This window comes from Mytilus californianus, unplaced genomic scaffold (genome assembly GCF_021869535.1).
Source record: "Mytilus californianus isolate M0D057914Y unplaced genomic scaffold, xbMytCali1.0.p SCAF_4, whole genome shotgun sequence".
In the NCBI taxonomy this organism is placed as follows: Eukaryota; Metazoa; Mollusca; class Bivalvia; order Mytilida; family Mytilidae; genus Mytilus; species Mytilus californianus.
In genome coordinates, this window is record NW_026262690.1 from 117,772,539 (window position 1) to 117,789,372 (window position 16,834).

Here is a 16,834-nt window from a genome sequence, read left to right on the forward strand (position 1 = left end):
TCTGTTGTTTTATTTTCTTACTATCAGATGGTAATTAGCTATCAAAATTAGTCATCGGCGCACTTATGATTACATTAAAATATGATTAAAGACCAAGACTTTAAATGATTGTACTTTAAATACCAGCATGCAATACTAGGAGTTAACGTCACTTACTACAGGAAGTAGTCAATAAAAAATTCATTAATTACTGATTTTTTTCTTTATTACTGCACATATAGCGATAAAACTTTGTGAATATGTATTTTATGTTAAAATGAACATATTTAAACTATAAGTAAAAAATCACGAATTTTCTCTTTAATGAAAAATGAAGGTTTATTTCAATGTTTAAATGAAATTGTATTTTCTTACCCTCTTCCAAATATTGAATAAATATAAAGAACTTTTCAACTCAGTTTTAAGTTTGTGTGACTTATGAAAAAAACCATATTATGCTTGTTCATATTTCAAGTAGGGTTCAAAATTAATTTCAGAGGTGAAAGGGTCAAACTTTTGCATTTTACAAATTTAAGGTCCCCATTCAGGTTTTCAAAAGGTAATGGACATCGAAAGTACATTGATATGAATCCCTGAAAAACCTATAATTAGAAGAAGATGTAACTTATTTAGTCATAATGAAATATGTTGATAATTTTATTTTTTGGCAGATAGAATGAAGGAAGAAGAAATCAAGTTACTAAAAGAAACCATTCCATACAATTTAAAGATAGACTCTGCACCATTCAGGCACCAGTTGTCATCTAACTTGAAAAAACTTCTTGTGAGAATACGAGATAGTTACCAGGCAGTCATTAAAGATCAGGATCATTCTGCTTTAGGTACGAATAAAAAAGATATATACAGAACTGAAAGGTTGAATCTTTAATAAAAAATCTAAAATCTGACTGACGAAAACATATCAACTTGATGGAAACAAATGTTAATAAACTGATGATACAAAGATATGTCTTGACAATGTGACTTAAACACAAATTTGAACAAATTTTGAAACCACCAATACCAGAAAACAAGTTAAGAGGCCCAAAAGTCTTGCATCTATGACTTTCTTTGCCGTCCAGGAAAAAAAATTAATAGATCGTGGAACCATTTATGATGATACAGCACAAGTGATGTAAAAATTTACACCTTGACCTTTATGTATTGATCATAGAAAGAAGGGAAAGTGTAGGATCATTCCCCAACCAGGTAAAATCAAAAACCTTAAAATTGGTATTTGCTATTTGTTGCTCTAATGGATACTACACAGTATTTAAGAGGAAAGTTTGTAGTTTTAATAAAATGCCAAGATGAAGAAGCAAGTCTTGGAGTATACTGTTTTCTAGTGAACTAGTTTGGTATAATCTTGACTCACTGTGTTGTGTTGGTCCCATACCAGCAGAGTATATTTATATGACATTACATATGTGGGTAATTTTTGTTCCTGGATACTGACTTCAGATTCTTAAAAATGGTAAATCATATATTTTACATAATTTTTATGTGAATGAAATATGTAAAATTTGAAATGTTTACAGTAAGATACTTACCAGTAGAAGTTATTATCAGCTGTATTTTTCAGTATTTACAATTTATTCTTTTAATAGATAGATCTTTGGAGTTTGTAAGCTGGTTTTACAAATTGAGTATTGATAACCTAACTATTGGTACTTGTTTCCAAAGAAGGAAGACTTGCTTAGATTTCATACAAACGACATTGGAAATATTCTTCCCAACAAAGATAGAACTCCCTCTTATCACACAGGAAGCAAGAAAAAGAGGATTGTGGGATATGTACTCCCATGATTCCTTGCTATCAGTATTACACTGTATATTGGATGGAGCAGATGAGGTAAGATTTGGAACAGGTTTTGATAAGATTATTTGATGTCATGTTTTCACTGAAATAATTTTTTACTTATTGCTGAAAACCTAAAGGTGGAATAAAATTGGCGGGGAGATGTAAAACATTGGCTGAATTTTATTGTACATTACCCGTAAAATCCTACTCTCATACAATCCGTAATTTCTGACAAAGTTTATTTTTTCTTTTATTGTAAATAGCTAAAAATTATGTGTATTGTAAGAATGAAAACAGAAATGAAATCAACCTGGGTCAGTGGATAGCTAACCAACTTTTAAGTACTATCAAAATGTTGTCTATTTCTTTGTTTGTAGATACAAAATCTGGCTGCTAAATTATTATTAGAATATTATCCATGGCCAGTGACATCATTAGATGCATGTGAAGGAAATGTTGACCTTGCAGAGAGTCTACTGTTGTCTGCTTTTGAATTGTGTGACAGGCCAAAGCAACATGAGAATCGTAGTGGAGTGCTGCTTTGTCAACTTGTATTTGTTAAGTAAGTCAAAGGAACGTTTTAAAATGTTTTACACAATATACAGTTGAAATTACACTTTTTATTTTTCCAAAAATACTAGACAATCAGCTACCTATTTTTCGGTCGTATAAGTCGTTCAACATTTAAGATAATGATATTAACTGTAATTTTTCTCTCTTTTAGATATTTTGAATAAGCCAGAAACACTGTAAACAGTTGAGATACCAAAGATGTTATTATTTTGCAGATTTATATATGAGATGCATTGGTTGTTTTCGTGGTGTTATGAAAGTGGTGAATATACGGTCCTATCAATAGAGAAGGGAGATAACTCTAGCTGTGATAAATTCCTGTTTTCATTGTTTGATCATATAAACCAGGAAATTGAGGAGTCTCAGTCCAACCTGGTAAAGGCATCAATATCATCTCCTCTGCATGGTATGTAATACAGGGAAAATGGCAGAAATATTCCAGATATGTATTCAATTGGTTCTTAGAGGGAAGATTGTTAAAAAGAATGTTGGAATCATTGAATTATTCGAAAAAATCTTTACCATTTCTCCTTCTCATTGATTTCTGGTTTCACACTTGTTAAAATTGTGGCTATTAAAACCTTGAAAGAAAGAAATATTATCTAGAAAGTAAATTGATATGATTTGCTTTACTGTACTTAATGTTAAACTTTAAAAATATAAAGTTTGTTGTTTATGTAAATGTGCCTGAAATTAGAATGAATTGCAATTAAAAGTAAATATGTTATATGTTCATGATATTAAACATACCTGCCAACCTCTTGGAGCTACTATGTGGGGGATCTTACTCTCTCAAGCTCCACGACTGGGGAGATTTTGCCTTACAACTTTTTTTCCTAAAAATGTTGTAGCATGATACACAGTATTTTAATATTTCGGCACAAAAGGATAAAATGTAACTATCAGTATCTATAAATTGATTTAAATAGTTAAAACATCATTATTGATGATCTTGGATGTCTTTTAACAATGCAATTTAGTAAAATGAAACAGAAAGTACTATCAAATTTACTTAAATGATGAAAAAGGGGAATTTTATGTTAAAGCAATAAGTCCAAAAAGGAGATTCCAAAGTCTTACAGGAAAAAGAGGGTGTCTACCTTCTAGAACTGGTGCATTGGCCACACTGTCCATTAGGCACTTGAAATCCTGTAATATACTTAAACGGAGTCTTGAGATGTAGAATGCATGTCAGTAAATAAGCTATCAACCAGCACTAGAAACCCTCTAAAAAGATCTAGAAGAAATGTAATGCTCTTTTTAAGCTTGAATAAGTATTGACACCATATGACAAGCTCTACATGGACCTGATTTTTGTGAAGTAGATAATGAAATCAACAGAGATGATCAAACTTGAACACCAAATTCTGAAATGAAAAATAAAAATTGTTCAATATGCAAAAAAAATACATAAATGCATCACTGACATTGTGCAATTGTTTTACTTTTTGATCAATTATTCTTTTGAATAATTTTAAAAGTATTTTTCCCTTTTTTTTTATTTTCCCTTATTTTTTGTTTTAGGATTTGTTAGTGCCTTGACAACCTGTATAACAGAATTATCTAAGAGACAAGCCTGTAGTGAAAAGACTGAAGAGATTGTAGAAAGTTTCATTGGTCTGAACTGTGATATTGTGACCTCCATGATGGATGTCATGGCAACTGAATCATCTCAAGGTCATTTCTATAAAATAAAAATTTTATTGCCCCTACAGTAGAGGAGGAGGCATTAAGTGTTACTCTTGGCCATCCGTCCATCCTGTCAGTACAATTTGTGGAGTTAAGATTTTTTTCATTCTTGTAAGGTAGTTATAAATTTTGTGTAAAAAAATACTAACTTGCAGTATTTTGCAAAAAGCACAAAACCAAGTATCCATTATAATATAATTTTTTCCTTTATCTACGGTACCAAATGATGAACTGATCACCCAATTATCTATTTTTTAAATGCAAACCAAGTAATAAAGCTAAAAATTTGGAATAACCTGCAATACGTGAAATTCTTTGCAAAATCTTGCCTGCACTTAAAAATACTTGTGTCAGAAAAAATGTCTGTTTTCCAATGCAGTATATATATCTTTTTGATAAGACTGAATCATAAAATCACTTTTACTGTTATCAGCACCATTGAACATGATCTCAGCAAAGAAAGTGTAATGAATTTATGTCTGTTTTGTAGATTCCTGTCCCTCCTTTGCTGAGTTAGGTCAGGCCATGGAAACTTTAATTACAACAACAGAAACGGATTACTCAGAAACAACAACAATATCATTAGAACACCAGTATTTGTTATCTTGGTGCTGGATAAATATTAAAGTAAGAATTTATCTATATTGTGACATTCGAATTTGCTTCATTATTTGTGTTGTAAATATTATTATTTAAAATGTATAATTTTTTATTAATTAAATTATAAAAAAAAAATATGAAAATAAGAAGATGTGGTATGATTGCCAATAAGGCAACTTTCCATCGTAGACCAACTTTTATAAAAATTAACAACTATAGGTTCCTGTATGACCTTCAACAAGGAGCAAAACCCATACACATTGCAAGCTTTAAAATGTCCAGACATAAGTTTGATATGAAGAAATGACTGAAAAGTATGCCATTAGGACAGACAAATGATGCAGCCAGATGTCTAGTAACAGGAGTTTCAGGTAAAATAGAATTTCATGTTTTTTTTTACCAAATTTCGATATAGAAAAAGGGTCAGATTGGCCTCCTGTTGTTCACTGGGAAGACATCAAATTAGTTTATAAAGATGGATTCCATGGATACTGCAATAATTACATTCAACTGTAGCAAGAGTGAGAGTGCAGAAATGTCTAAATGTATATTTTTATCATTGATTATATAATTATAATCTATGAAAGCAAGATTTAAACAACATGTACCAAACATACCACATATCTCTCTTTTAACATTCAATACAGGTGAACTTTACTTATTTTTGATATATTTAAATAAAATTTGTAAAACTCAATGTTTCAGGAATGTTGCTACAGTCTTGGCTGTCTATGTGAACTTTTGTTAAAACAGAAGGAACAGACAGATAGACTTTCCATCATACTGAGAATAAGGGATGTATTTATCCAGGTTTTAACAAAGTGTAGACATAGGGTAAGTGTTTTTTATGCCCCTGCTATTGCGGAGGAGGCATTAAGTTTTTTTCCCTTGTCCGTCTGTACGTATGTACGTACATCCCAAAATTGGTTTCCGTTCTCAAATATTTGTTTGCCCCAACCAAATGTTATGAAACTTATCAATAATGCTTATTACCACAAAACACATATCAAGTTTGAATTTTGGTGGAATCACTTTTATCGTTCTAGAGTTATGTCCCTTATCAAATGGAAAAATTGCTGAATTTTTCGTTTCCGTTCTCTAACTTTAGTTTGCCTCAACCAAATGTTATGAAACTTTTACACAATGCTTATTACCACAAAAAACAGATCAAGTTTGAATTTTGGTGGTGTCACTTTCACTGTTCTAAAGTAATGCCCCTTTACAAATGGAAAAATTGCTGAAATATATTTATTTTTGTTCTCTAACTTTTAGTTTGCCGCAACCAAATGTGATGAAACTTATGCACAATGTTAATTACCACAGATCAAGTTCGAATTGTGGTGGCGTCACTTTTACCATTCTAGAGTTATGCCCCTTTATAAATGGAAAAATTGCTGAATTTTTCGTTTCCGTTCTCTAACTTTAGTTAGCCTCAACTAAATGTTATGAAACTTAAAAACAATGCTTATTACCACAAAACTCAGATCAAGTACAAATTTGGGCAGCGTCACTTTTACAGTCTTTTATAACGTTATTTGCAAGCAGGGGTATCATCTGTGTCCCATGGACACATTCCCCATTAATTTTCTTTAAAAATTGATGAAAATGTTGATTTTTCTTTAAAAATGAATGTCTACTATAAAGTGGTCCATATCATGATTTCGAGGACCAAATTAGTTTGCAAAGGGGTTATTGTGTTTTTCATGTTCCGGATTCAGTTATTCTTTTAATATCTTATTAGGGAATTTTTTTAAGCTATTTCATCTTCATTGGAAAGTTTTGTACATCAAAGTATTTGTACACTAAAGATGTAGACCTCTTTCCGTAATCAAATAACTTTTAAAACAATTTAAGGTGTGAGATTGGTCTGTTTATGAGTATTTATACATTTATTTCTAAATTCTGTCTTGTAATGGGCGTATGCCATTCGCACAGCTTTAATCAATTTTCAATCTTTCATTTGCGACAATTCAATAATTTCAAGATACATTTGTTCCTTTCGAACTTCAGTGCTGTGCTTTTTTCATGGCGTAAAGGGTTTTATTGTCCTTTGATATTCTAAAGGCTGTAAAGAGATTTTTATATCATTTGATATTTTATTGCTATACTTAGTTATTTTAGTGGATGTAAACAGTGCTTTTAACCTTAAAATTGACCTGTACCTGTAAAATAATTAGCGCAAAGCAAATGAAAGAAATAATCAGTGCAAATGAAAGAAAAAATTGGCGCAAGTGAAATGCAGATTGGTCGCAAATGCAAAACGCTGCTTGTAATTTCTTAATTTTAATTCTACTACTGAGAAACTTTATGGTTTCAGCTAAAAGATATGAACGTACCATATGAGGAATAGAACATTAATATGGAAAACAGCAGAATTCAGAGTTTATGTTGAAAATTTCATTTTGTTCTTGTCCTATATTCTTTACTATAAAACTACTAAACATGGATATAAAAGGTTGAGGGGTATGATTTTAATGAGACAACAACTAAACAGCACATATATCATGAAAATAATGTGATGCAGTTAAGAGTTGTGCCCCCTGATTATGCAGAATATAGCCTTATCTTAAGTTTCCTTTCAATAATTTTAGTATGTGAGTAAAAAAATCCTCAAAATTGCAACAGAATGGGTTGGACTATTTGATAAAAATCATCTGTTTTTACCTGAGTTATGTCCCTTAGTAATTCCATATATTTTTTCTTTATTTTTTCATTTACAGTGGCTTTGTTTACTATAAAGCCCAATGATGTGTTTTACCTGTCCTAATGACACATTTTTAATCTTATGTATTTAGATAAAAAACTTCATGTACACAGCAGTTTCTACTAAATTAAAGCAGTAATGATTTAGGTTTGTTTTCTTGTAGGGAGTCACTGAAGGCTGCAGGTCATCTTTTGTACAGTTTATCGGCCATCTTTTCACATCAGACAATGCAGATATAAACTGTATACCAAGGCAGATACTAAGTCAGGTAGTAAAGAATCATTTTTATATATATATTCAGAATTTGTATTGGAGATAAAGATTTCTTCATATTTTATTCATCTTTAAATATTTTCCTTCTCACCCTGGAGGGTATTTTTGAAAATTAAAATACCCTTGATACTAATAGTAATTATGCTTTAATTTATACTGAAAAACTATAAATGACTCAAGTTTTGTATTGACATCAATAATTAAGACATATATTTTAGTTGAAGATAATCTTTCAATTTTAATATTACTTTAAACCAGGATTAAACACAGATGTATTAAATGCTTTTTATACATTTTAAAAAAATTTTGGTATGAATTTTAAGTTGGTAGAAAAATATTAAAAATTATTTTATAAATCTGTGTTATTAAATCATTTTTAATTTTCTGAAAATGAAACAAGATATATATTTTTTTTGAAAAAAAGTGAATTTTTAGGAAATATATTACTAGATTTATTTGTGACATGCTTACCAATGATTCAAGTATTTACTGAAGACCAAAAACAAAGATGTAAACAATCAATACCTGTACTGTATGGTAAGCTATAAAAGGCCACTGAACAACAAAAAATGATATGTTTTGAAATCAGCTACAAACAGTGTGATTTAAACCCCGAAAATCTTCAGTCCAGACTGAATTTGTATGATCTGTAACAGCTACAGTATGTTATCATCTTGTGACAGATTTAATTGCAGAACAGTTCAGGTTGTGGTTTCACATCTGATAACAGTTAACTGAGAAAAGACAATGAATTTAGTTTTAAAGAAAAGAAGTTTTATTATCAAAATACATATGCACTGAATATTCATACATAATGATTTGCTTTTGTTTCATCATTCCCACTGTCCAATGTATGGAATGTCTTTAGAATTAGGATATTTGGATCTAGCTAAATCCAAAACACATTTTGGCATAATTTCCCGTCTGTGATAAACTACCCATTCACTACCTCCTATATTTTTCTTTCTGTCCAAGTACTCCTTAGTATACCATACCCCTAAATTGTCCATTATCTTCCAAAACTGTTTATAAATTTCCTTTCTTATTCCTGAATTTTCTGGTGAAGGTAACTGTCTATGTCCAATCCAAGGTGCAGAGCTATTCGATATAATTACACATGGACCCACCAAACAAAAGGGATACTTTCCCTGGTTTCCGACAGTTCCTTGGGGTTCATTTACTCCTCCACCTAATGCTGATGTTTCTTGTTGCATTTCACCTTCAATTGTGGTACTAACACAAAATTGATTACAAATCAACATGATCAATTGAAATGAAGTTATATGTAAAGATATGGAAACATTAAAAATTGTAAACACACTTTATAATTTGACCTTCATTATACATTCTTTACCAAATGACATTTCAAGTATTTGTAACAAAAGTATAACAAGGCTTGGCATCTGCAAGTCATCAGCTTCTTGTTGTCAAATATATGGTCATAAATTCATAGCTAAAGAGAAACCATACAGTGACTTTCTTCATCACCAAACTGATAAAAATGCGATGTACTTCGGGCTTTAAGTTAAAACATTAAATGAAAACCAAGAAGGGCAGACGACAACCAATTCATAAACTATAGGCTTCTGTCTTGGAACAGACACATAGAAAGGGGTTAAACATGGTTGGCAGCTCTCAAAGCTCTCCTTAACTGGGACAGTGGTAACAGTTAGATCCCATGATGAAACTACACCTATTTCTTGTTTGTTAAAAGTGATAGGATCTGTTTATTTGTTATTTAGGCCTTCCATACTTTAAATACCTGTACTTCGAGCTCTGTAACAAGAAGATCAGCAGGATTACCCATCATCATACAGGCTGTTGTTACAGTGGAGAAAAAACACAAACAGGTAAATACTATAATGCTATTACATTTTTTATGCCCCACCTTGGGCATTATGTTTTTCGGTCTGTGCGTCTGTTTGTGCGTCCGTCCGTTTGTCCCGCTTCAGGTTAGAGTTTTTGGTCAAGGTAGTTTTTGATGAAGTTGAATGTTTTTGATGATCTCTCTAATTTTAATGCCAAATCAGAGTTTTATCCAATTTCACAGTCCACTGAACATATAGAAAATGATAGTGTGAGTAGGGTGTCCTTGTTCAGGTTAAAGTTTTTGGTCAAGGTAGTTTTTGATGAATTTGAAGTCCAATCAACTTGAAGCTTAGTACACATGTTCCCTATGAAATGATCTTTCTACTTTTAATGCCAAATAAGAGTTTTGACCCCAATTTCACGGTCCAGTGAACAAAGATAGTGCAAGTGGGGCATCCGTGTACTATGGACACATTCTTGTTTATTGTTGATTTAGGAGTACAATAAAATTGCCTTCACAAATCACTTTGGTATACTGTGGATTCATTTTTATTTGTGGTATACCAATTTTCGTGGGTTTCGTGGGTCACAGCGAACCATGAATTTAAGAATTCAACGAAGAATAATCTCGAGAAATGTGTATGGAGTCGGATGTTTATTTCCGGTTATGTTATGCAGTTCTAGTATAGTGTTGACTGGCGATAAACATTGTAACATTTATTGAAAGAAGATACAAGTATTTTGATTAAGTCAATAATAAATATATCGAATATCAGTGATAATTTACTTTTTAAAATTGATTAAAACTGTTCATGGAAAATAACTGCAAGTTGTTAATTACCGTGTCATAGTTTGGTTTACTGGTGATTAAAAATCAATAGGATTAAGTACGGGGATATTGCCCGTAGGTAATATTGTTTATGACAGGAACATTTATTTTCTCACCTTTTACTTATATGACTGTTTATTATATCGTGATTAGGGAAATGAGCTTTCAATCATAGAGTTTTGAATGCCTTATAAAATTCCGACAAGAATTTATGAATTGTAAAACAAACAAATAATTAGTTGTCTCTGTCCATTATTGTAATGAAGTTTTCAATGAACACTTTAGCCTAGAATGACCAAGTGAGGATTTTGATAATTCAAAACTTTTTCAATGAACTTTCTTCTTTTTTGTTTGTTTTATTATTGATCAAACCAATGAGGTTATATGATCTCCTAAATCAAAAAGAAATCCGTAAATTACGTATCTGAATTTTTTAATTTTTTTTTGTAATCAGCGATCCACGAATTTACATATACCACGAAACGTCTTTTATTCTCTATCCACAAAAATTGATACCCACGAAAATAAATGAATCCACAGTAACTATTGAATTGTGTATAAAGGTATGTAGTGAACAAAAACTAAAAAAATCTCAATAGTTGTGTTGGTGTACTGTATAAAAACCCCAAAATCCTGATGTAATTTAATATATGTGCCTTTTTACATACTTTATATGACTTATAATTTAATATATGTGCCTTTTTGAATAGTTTATATGACTTTTGTTTTACTCAATATATCAACACAGTGTAGCATCACCATCGGAAATAGTTACCTTAGAAGCAAAGAAAAAATGATATCAAAAAGTATCTTTTCTATTCCATGGACAGTAAAAACCATTCGCTGTACAATTTATCCACTTTATTTACATGAATTTTATCTGTGAAAACAAAAGTTTATTTCTACAGTGTTGTTCCATGGCTCTTTGAACAGGTCCCATTCAGTCTGATTCTGACAATTTGGAGAGAAAGAAAGTCAATATAGGATCATAATCAACTGTAAATAGTATCTTCACTATAAGGAATCAGTATCATAAAACTTAACTTGTCAGCAAGATGTAGATTATAATGAATATAAGAAGAATTTGACTTTACCTAACTTCACATTTGTTTTTTCCATGGCTTAGGGTACCTATTACAGGATGGTGATGCTGCACTCAAGGTTGATTTGTATTCTCTTAATATGAATTTTCATTATAAATCCATATATAATAGCCCCATATTGGACCACATTAAAAATATGGGATAAATAGATTTTTACATGTCATTTTATGCTTAGACCCAGTATCATCTCTGGACCCCAATAAGCTATCAATCACATGTGTAAAGTAAGGGCAATATCAGGGCTGATAGCATTGTCTAAGCTCCACTATTGGTTGACAGATGATACAATGGCTGATATAGAAAATACAATGCTATACATTTATTTATATGTAAATAATTTAATAATCTGCAACAAATAGACTTAATTTCTTATTTCAGAATTGTTTACTTCAAGCCTCCATAGAAAATTTATTCAGATTGTCAAGTGAACCTCTTCCTCTGCACTACAATGACCAGCATGATCTCCCTCAAGTACATGGTCTCTTCATTCTGAATGCATTATTTAAAGATTCCAGTCTGAGTGCACCACTCATGCCATATACAAGTAGAGCTGTGGTGTTGGTCATCCAAAGTTTTGAATCACCAGCTTGGTCGATCAGAAATGCTGCAACAATGTTGTTCAGTAAGTTTTTTTTCTCTAAAAATAAATACTTTAATTCAGAAATTATTGCGTTCATTTATAGTGATTTCGACATGTCAGACCAAAATGTTAGAACTATTGTTGCAATGACTGGAAAAGCTTTATACAAATATATGTCAGATTTCAGAATGCGATTTCTTTTTATTGCGATACTCACCCAGTCGCATTATTTGCTATAATAAAAACTTCACAATAATTTTTGAATTAACAGTCCTCTTATGTAGAAAACAGATACAATTGGCCTCACTATGTCAAATGCTAAGATAACAGTTACTGTTTTCAATGCTTGGTTTGACTTCTTAAAAGGCAATTTTTTCACATTTTTTTTTATAAATGAAATATAAAGTAGATGTGTTGGGGTTAAAAACTATGGGATAAATCAATGTGACTATACACTTGCTGAAATTTTGACAATGCAGATATTTGAAGAGCTGATTAGTTACTGTTTTTTTTCAGTATGCTTACAATTTAAAAATTTGAAATAAGATATATGCATAATTTTCATAGGTTCCCTTGGTATGAGAATATTTGGACAGAAGAAAAACACAATGGAAGAAGTCTGGAGGGGGATAACTCTGTTGGAATTTGCGGCTTTGTACCCAGAGTTACCTCCAATGATGAATGAGTGTGTAGACAGAGCATTAGAGGAGGATATGAATAAGATAGACAGTATTAAAACATCCTTGTTCCCTGTTCTTACATTACTGTCTTACCTTGGACCATCAGATCAGCTCAATGATGAGTATGTTACACTGTTTTTGATAGGTGTTTTCATTATATGTACATGATATATTTAGTCTAATGGGGTAAACGTCAAACTGAAGTTAAATGGACAATGACATTACCACAGGAACTCCTTTTACATGTCGAACTTTACCATTTTCACAATAAAATTTCATCAAAAATCATATTCTGGAGTAAAAAGGTCTACTTTTGTTTGCTAAGGGTAAACAAAATTTCAATAACACAATATCTGCATTTTCATGCCAGTTGTTCTTAAAAACATCATACAATTATAGATAGTATTATTTGATTCAACAGGAATATTGAGATCAAAGAAAGTATGAACCATGGCTGCCATTAACTATTTTATTAAATTACAGATGTGCCCATTTTTATGCTTTTTGAACTGATAAGTGATGTTCATGTAAATTTAATTTTTTGTGTTGAATCAAAATAATTTCACATAGATAACTTATCTTTCAGAACATACATAACTTTGGGACATAACATATATAAATTTTTATCAAGTCCTGTGTTATATCTGAGAAATTTAGCAGCCAGTGCCTATGTAGCCTTTGTTCCACATCAATCACTGACTGAGACAATACAATCTATTGGTCAGCAGATATCTACTGCTAAATGTAACCAGTTACATGGTCTACTATGCTGTTTACAGAATCTGGCCATACAGGATATAGGGTAGGTATTATCTATAATTTAGTCATCAGATACTTAGGTATTTTGAACATACACCTTTTGCTAAAGGTAAAATGCAACATACCAATAGCACTGTGCTGTTTTTAAATTTTAGGCTATTTAACATGTGAAAAATTGTTGTTCAAGAGCTTGTTTCAGCATGATATTTTGTGTATTTATGATCATTTGCTCTTCAACATATTTCAAATAAATCATAATTTACATGAGGCATCATAAGACTTAAGAATCTCTGTTTTAGCTATTTATACACTACACAGCTTGCTTGCTGTTCAGGTTGTAGAATTGGTAACAAACATTAAACATTTTTATCTAATCCATCTATGGATAACCTGCAATGATAGTTCTTGCCATGCATGGTAGGATTTCTGCATCTGAACACTCACCTTCCTCTTGTACTGTTCAGGATAAACATTCCATCTTCAAATACATTGGGACAACAGAAATGCAAAAATATATTATGTACTGGTGTATATCATGTACTTTAGAATTATACCTTTTGATTTTGTTAAATCCAGTAATTGCTTTGTATTTACTAATATATATAAAGGGTATCTTATTCATCAAAGAAATTTCATTAAAAACTATGTCAAGGAAAGATAATTAAAGTTTGAATTTTATCCATAATACAAATTGTAAAAGATATTGCATTGTCGTTGGTTTATTTCTACAGGAAACAACATTTATCTTCCATCAAACAGCAGCTTTTGGAGAATATTTTTGTCATCACATCTCCTTGTGGAATCGTAAGAGCTAAGTATTTACAACTATTGAAGAAGCTGTGTTGGGATTCTGCAGAAGATATGTTACATCTGACAAACTTAATAAAGTTGAAGAGTCAAGGTCATCATGAGGTCATGGTAAGCTATGACAATTAATGATATAAAATTAAGAAGATGTGAATTGATTGCCAATGAGACAACTCTCCACCAGAGACCAAATAATGTAGATGTTAGCAATGATAGGTCACCATTATGGCTTCAACAATGAGCAAAACTCACATGGCATAGAAAGTTATAAAAGGCCCGACATGACAAATGTTAAACAATTGAAATGAGAAAACTAGCAGCCTGCTTTATGTAAAAAACAACAAACAAAAATGACAGACATGAACCAATGACAACCACTGAAAAACAGGCTCTTAACATGGGAGAGGCACATACAGAATGTGGCTTAGTTAAACATCTCTGTGGGAGCCCAATATATCTGATCAGTTTGCCCAGTGAAGATTGTAATTCAATTATATATTAATGATAAAGCAAACAAACAATACAAAATGACATCTATGGGTAAAAAAAAATTTAAAAAAAACTAGTTTAAAAATATATACTTGAAAATCAATTAGTGTTTGTAATATTATTGATAGGCTAATGGAGGATGCACAGTAACATTGTTCAGTTTGAAAATTAAGCAATAAGAAGAGTCTTTATCCATACATAGAATGATGACACATATTTTTTAATGGTTTCTTTTTATCACAGATTCTTGTCGGAAATTTCTAAGCACAAATTCTACTACTAAACAAAATATACACATTTTTGTTGTTGTTTGCTCTGATATAACAGATTCTATAACACCCATAAGCCAAAGATTTCTTCTTTACAACACAAAGTTGAATCCAGGAATAAATGTAGAGATTTTAAAAGGTACTTTTTGCCTTTATTGCTGTCATGCGACACTAGAATTGTCAATAATCAGGGTTAACAGGTAATCATACCAAACTTGATAATACTTCTGTTATGCTTATTAGTAAATTTTGTTTAAAAGTCACAAAACATTGAATAGACAGAAACAGAAACTAGTGCTTCTGCACTTTGATTATCATTAAAGCACAAGTAGGGTCATTATTCTGCCAACAACTCTTGAACAGTTAGTTAATGCATTGATTCATTTGTTTACAACAAAAAGTTCTACACATTTCTTAATACCAGTGACCTTTATACACATAATGGATGAATACAAATTAGCAAGTCTTAAAACATTTTCTTTTTATAATGTCAGGTTGGAGAAAGTTTTGCATGTGAAGAAGTTATACAGATTAAGCAGAGATGCTGTATATTGAATGGTTTTAAAATCCACACAGTCGTTGAAGAACATTTGAATGTATCAGATATACAGAGTTCTGTAGCGTGTGTGAATTGTCTACAAAATAATCTACAGAATCTTTCTAATGAAGACATTGTACCTATACAGGTAAGATATACAGAGTTCTGTAGCCTGTGTGACAGAATCTTTCTAATGAAGACATTGTACAGATGTACAGATACAGGTAAGGTATACAGAGTTCTGTAGCCTGTGTGACAGAATCTTTCTAATGAAGACATTGTACCTATACAGGTAAGTCTCAGCTACATTATACATTTTGTAGTTAAAGGATTGATGAAGCAACTCCTTGATTTCATATTGCCTGCTTAAAAATTTTGCAGCAAACTGTGTTAAAAAATTTCAGTTTCAGCTTACTAAAGCCTTTCTCAAATTGTACATGAAAACGCTGTACTTTGTTTTTGTGAAGGAAATAAAACCTTTCATTAGAATCTGTTGTTCAACAAAATGGACTTGACACATTATTATGACTCTGTACAGACCAGTTCTACCTCTTCACACCAAGTGCTTTGGGAAGAACTTGCAAATACCATTATTTATAAAGTTTTGTTTTGCCTTACAAATTTTGGACAGATAATCAAATATCTATGTCATTTGGTCTATGGACAATTATCTGATTGGCAATCATGGTTCTTTGGTGTCCAGGTGGTCTAAGTAGTTTATCTACAGTTATCACCAGCCTGTCAACACTAAGGTTGTGAGTTCCAACCCCGTTAATGGCAGATGTGCTCAACTCCTATCTTAACTGACTAGGATTGTCAGTTTTCCTACTGAAGGTTGATTGTTCTCTTTGGTTACTATGGCTTCCTCCACCAATAAAAATCTGGCTGCCAAGAGTACTGAAAGTGGCATTAAACACCAACAATCAACCAATCAATCAATCTACAATCTACATCCCGTCTTTATATGAAGAAAAAGACATGTGAAATTTTGAATATTGGTTTGGAGAGTACATATTTTAGATTTGATGTTTTCTTTCAGATTTGCTTATCAAAACTGTTAGCATCTGGTAGTGTCCAGTACCCTCCATTGCTTCTTGGAATATTACAAGTTATAATAGATCTACATTACAAACATACCAGTAATGATGATGCGGTGAATCACTTGTACGACTACTGGACAAGGGAAATAACTCATGTAGACAACAATATAAAATCATTGAAGATGGTGATAGGAGCTATCTGTATGGAGAACCATATTAGACTGAAAAGGTAAGATCTTCTGTTTAAAGTTTTTTTGTTTGAATTATTTCACATTTTGTCGTGGGTTTTGCTCATATAGTTGCTTACATCCA

At 31.4% G+C, this 16,834-nt stretch overlaps 2 protein-coding genes across 2 annotated transcripts in view; both read left to right on the forward strand.

The window, feature by feature from the left end:
- The window catches only part of LOC127737198 (thyroid adenoma-associated protein homolog), a gene marked incomplete at its 3' end in the record, with an annotated part of 29,224 nt that extends 15,044 nt beyond the window's left edge, over positions 1-14,180 (forward strand). Inside the window, exons 12-24 of the mRNA XM_052247729.1 lie at positions 651-821; positions 1,587-1,831; positions 2,158-2,342; positions 2,569-2,759; positions 3,878-4,030; positions 4,533-4,669; positions 5,348-5,476; positions 7,510-7,614; positions 9,362-9,469; positions 11,739-11,982; positions 12,508-12,742; positions 13,207-13,422; positions 14,111-14,180. Coding sequence (XP_052103689.1) covers positions 651-821; positions 1,587-1,831; positions 2,158-2,342; positions 2,569-2,759; positions 3,878-4,030; positions 4,533-4,669; positions 5,348-5,476; positions 7,510-7,614; positions 9,362-9,469; positions 11,739-11,982; positions 12,508-12,742; positions 13,207-13,422; positions 14,111-14,180 — 2,189 coding nt within the window. The remainder of the gene's footprint in view (positions 1-650; positions 822-1,586; positions 1,832-2,157; positions 2,343-2,568; positions 2,760-3,877; positions 4,031-4,532; positions 4,670-5,347; positions 5,477-7,509; positions 7,615-9,361; positions 9,470-11,738; positions 11,983-12,507; positions 12,743-13,206; positions 13,423-14,110) is intronic.
- Positions 14,181-14,182: 2 nt separating this feature from the next.
- The window catches only part of LOC127739236 (uncharacterized), a 32,348-nt gene continuing 29,696 nt past the window's right edge, over positions 14,183-16,834 (forward strand). The window contains exons 1-3 of the mRNA XM_052250856.1: positions 14,183-14,297; positions 15,439-15,630; positions 16,522-16,751. Coding sequence (XP_052106816.1) covers positions 14,241-14,297; positions 15,439-15,630; positions 16,522-16,751 — 479 coding nt within the window. The 5' untranslated portion in view covers positions 14,183-14,240. The remainder of the gene's footprint in view (positions 14,298-15,438; positions 15,631-16,521; positions 16,752-16,834) is intronic.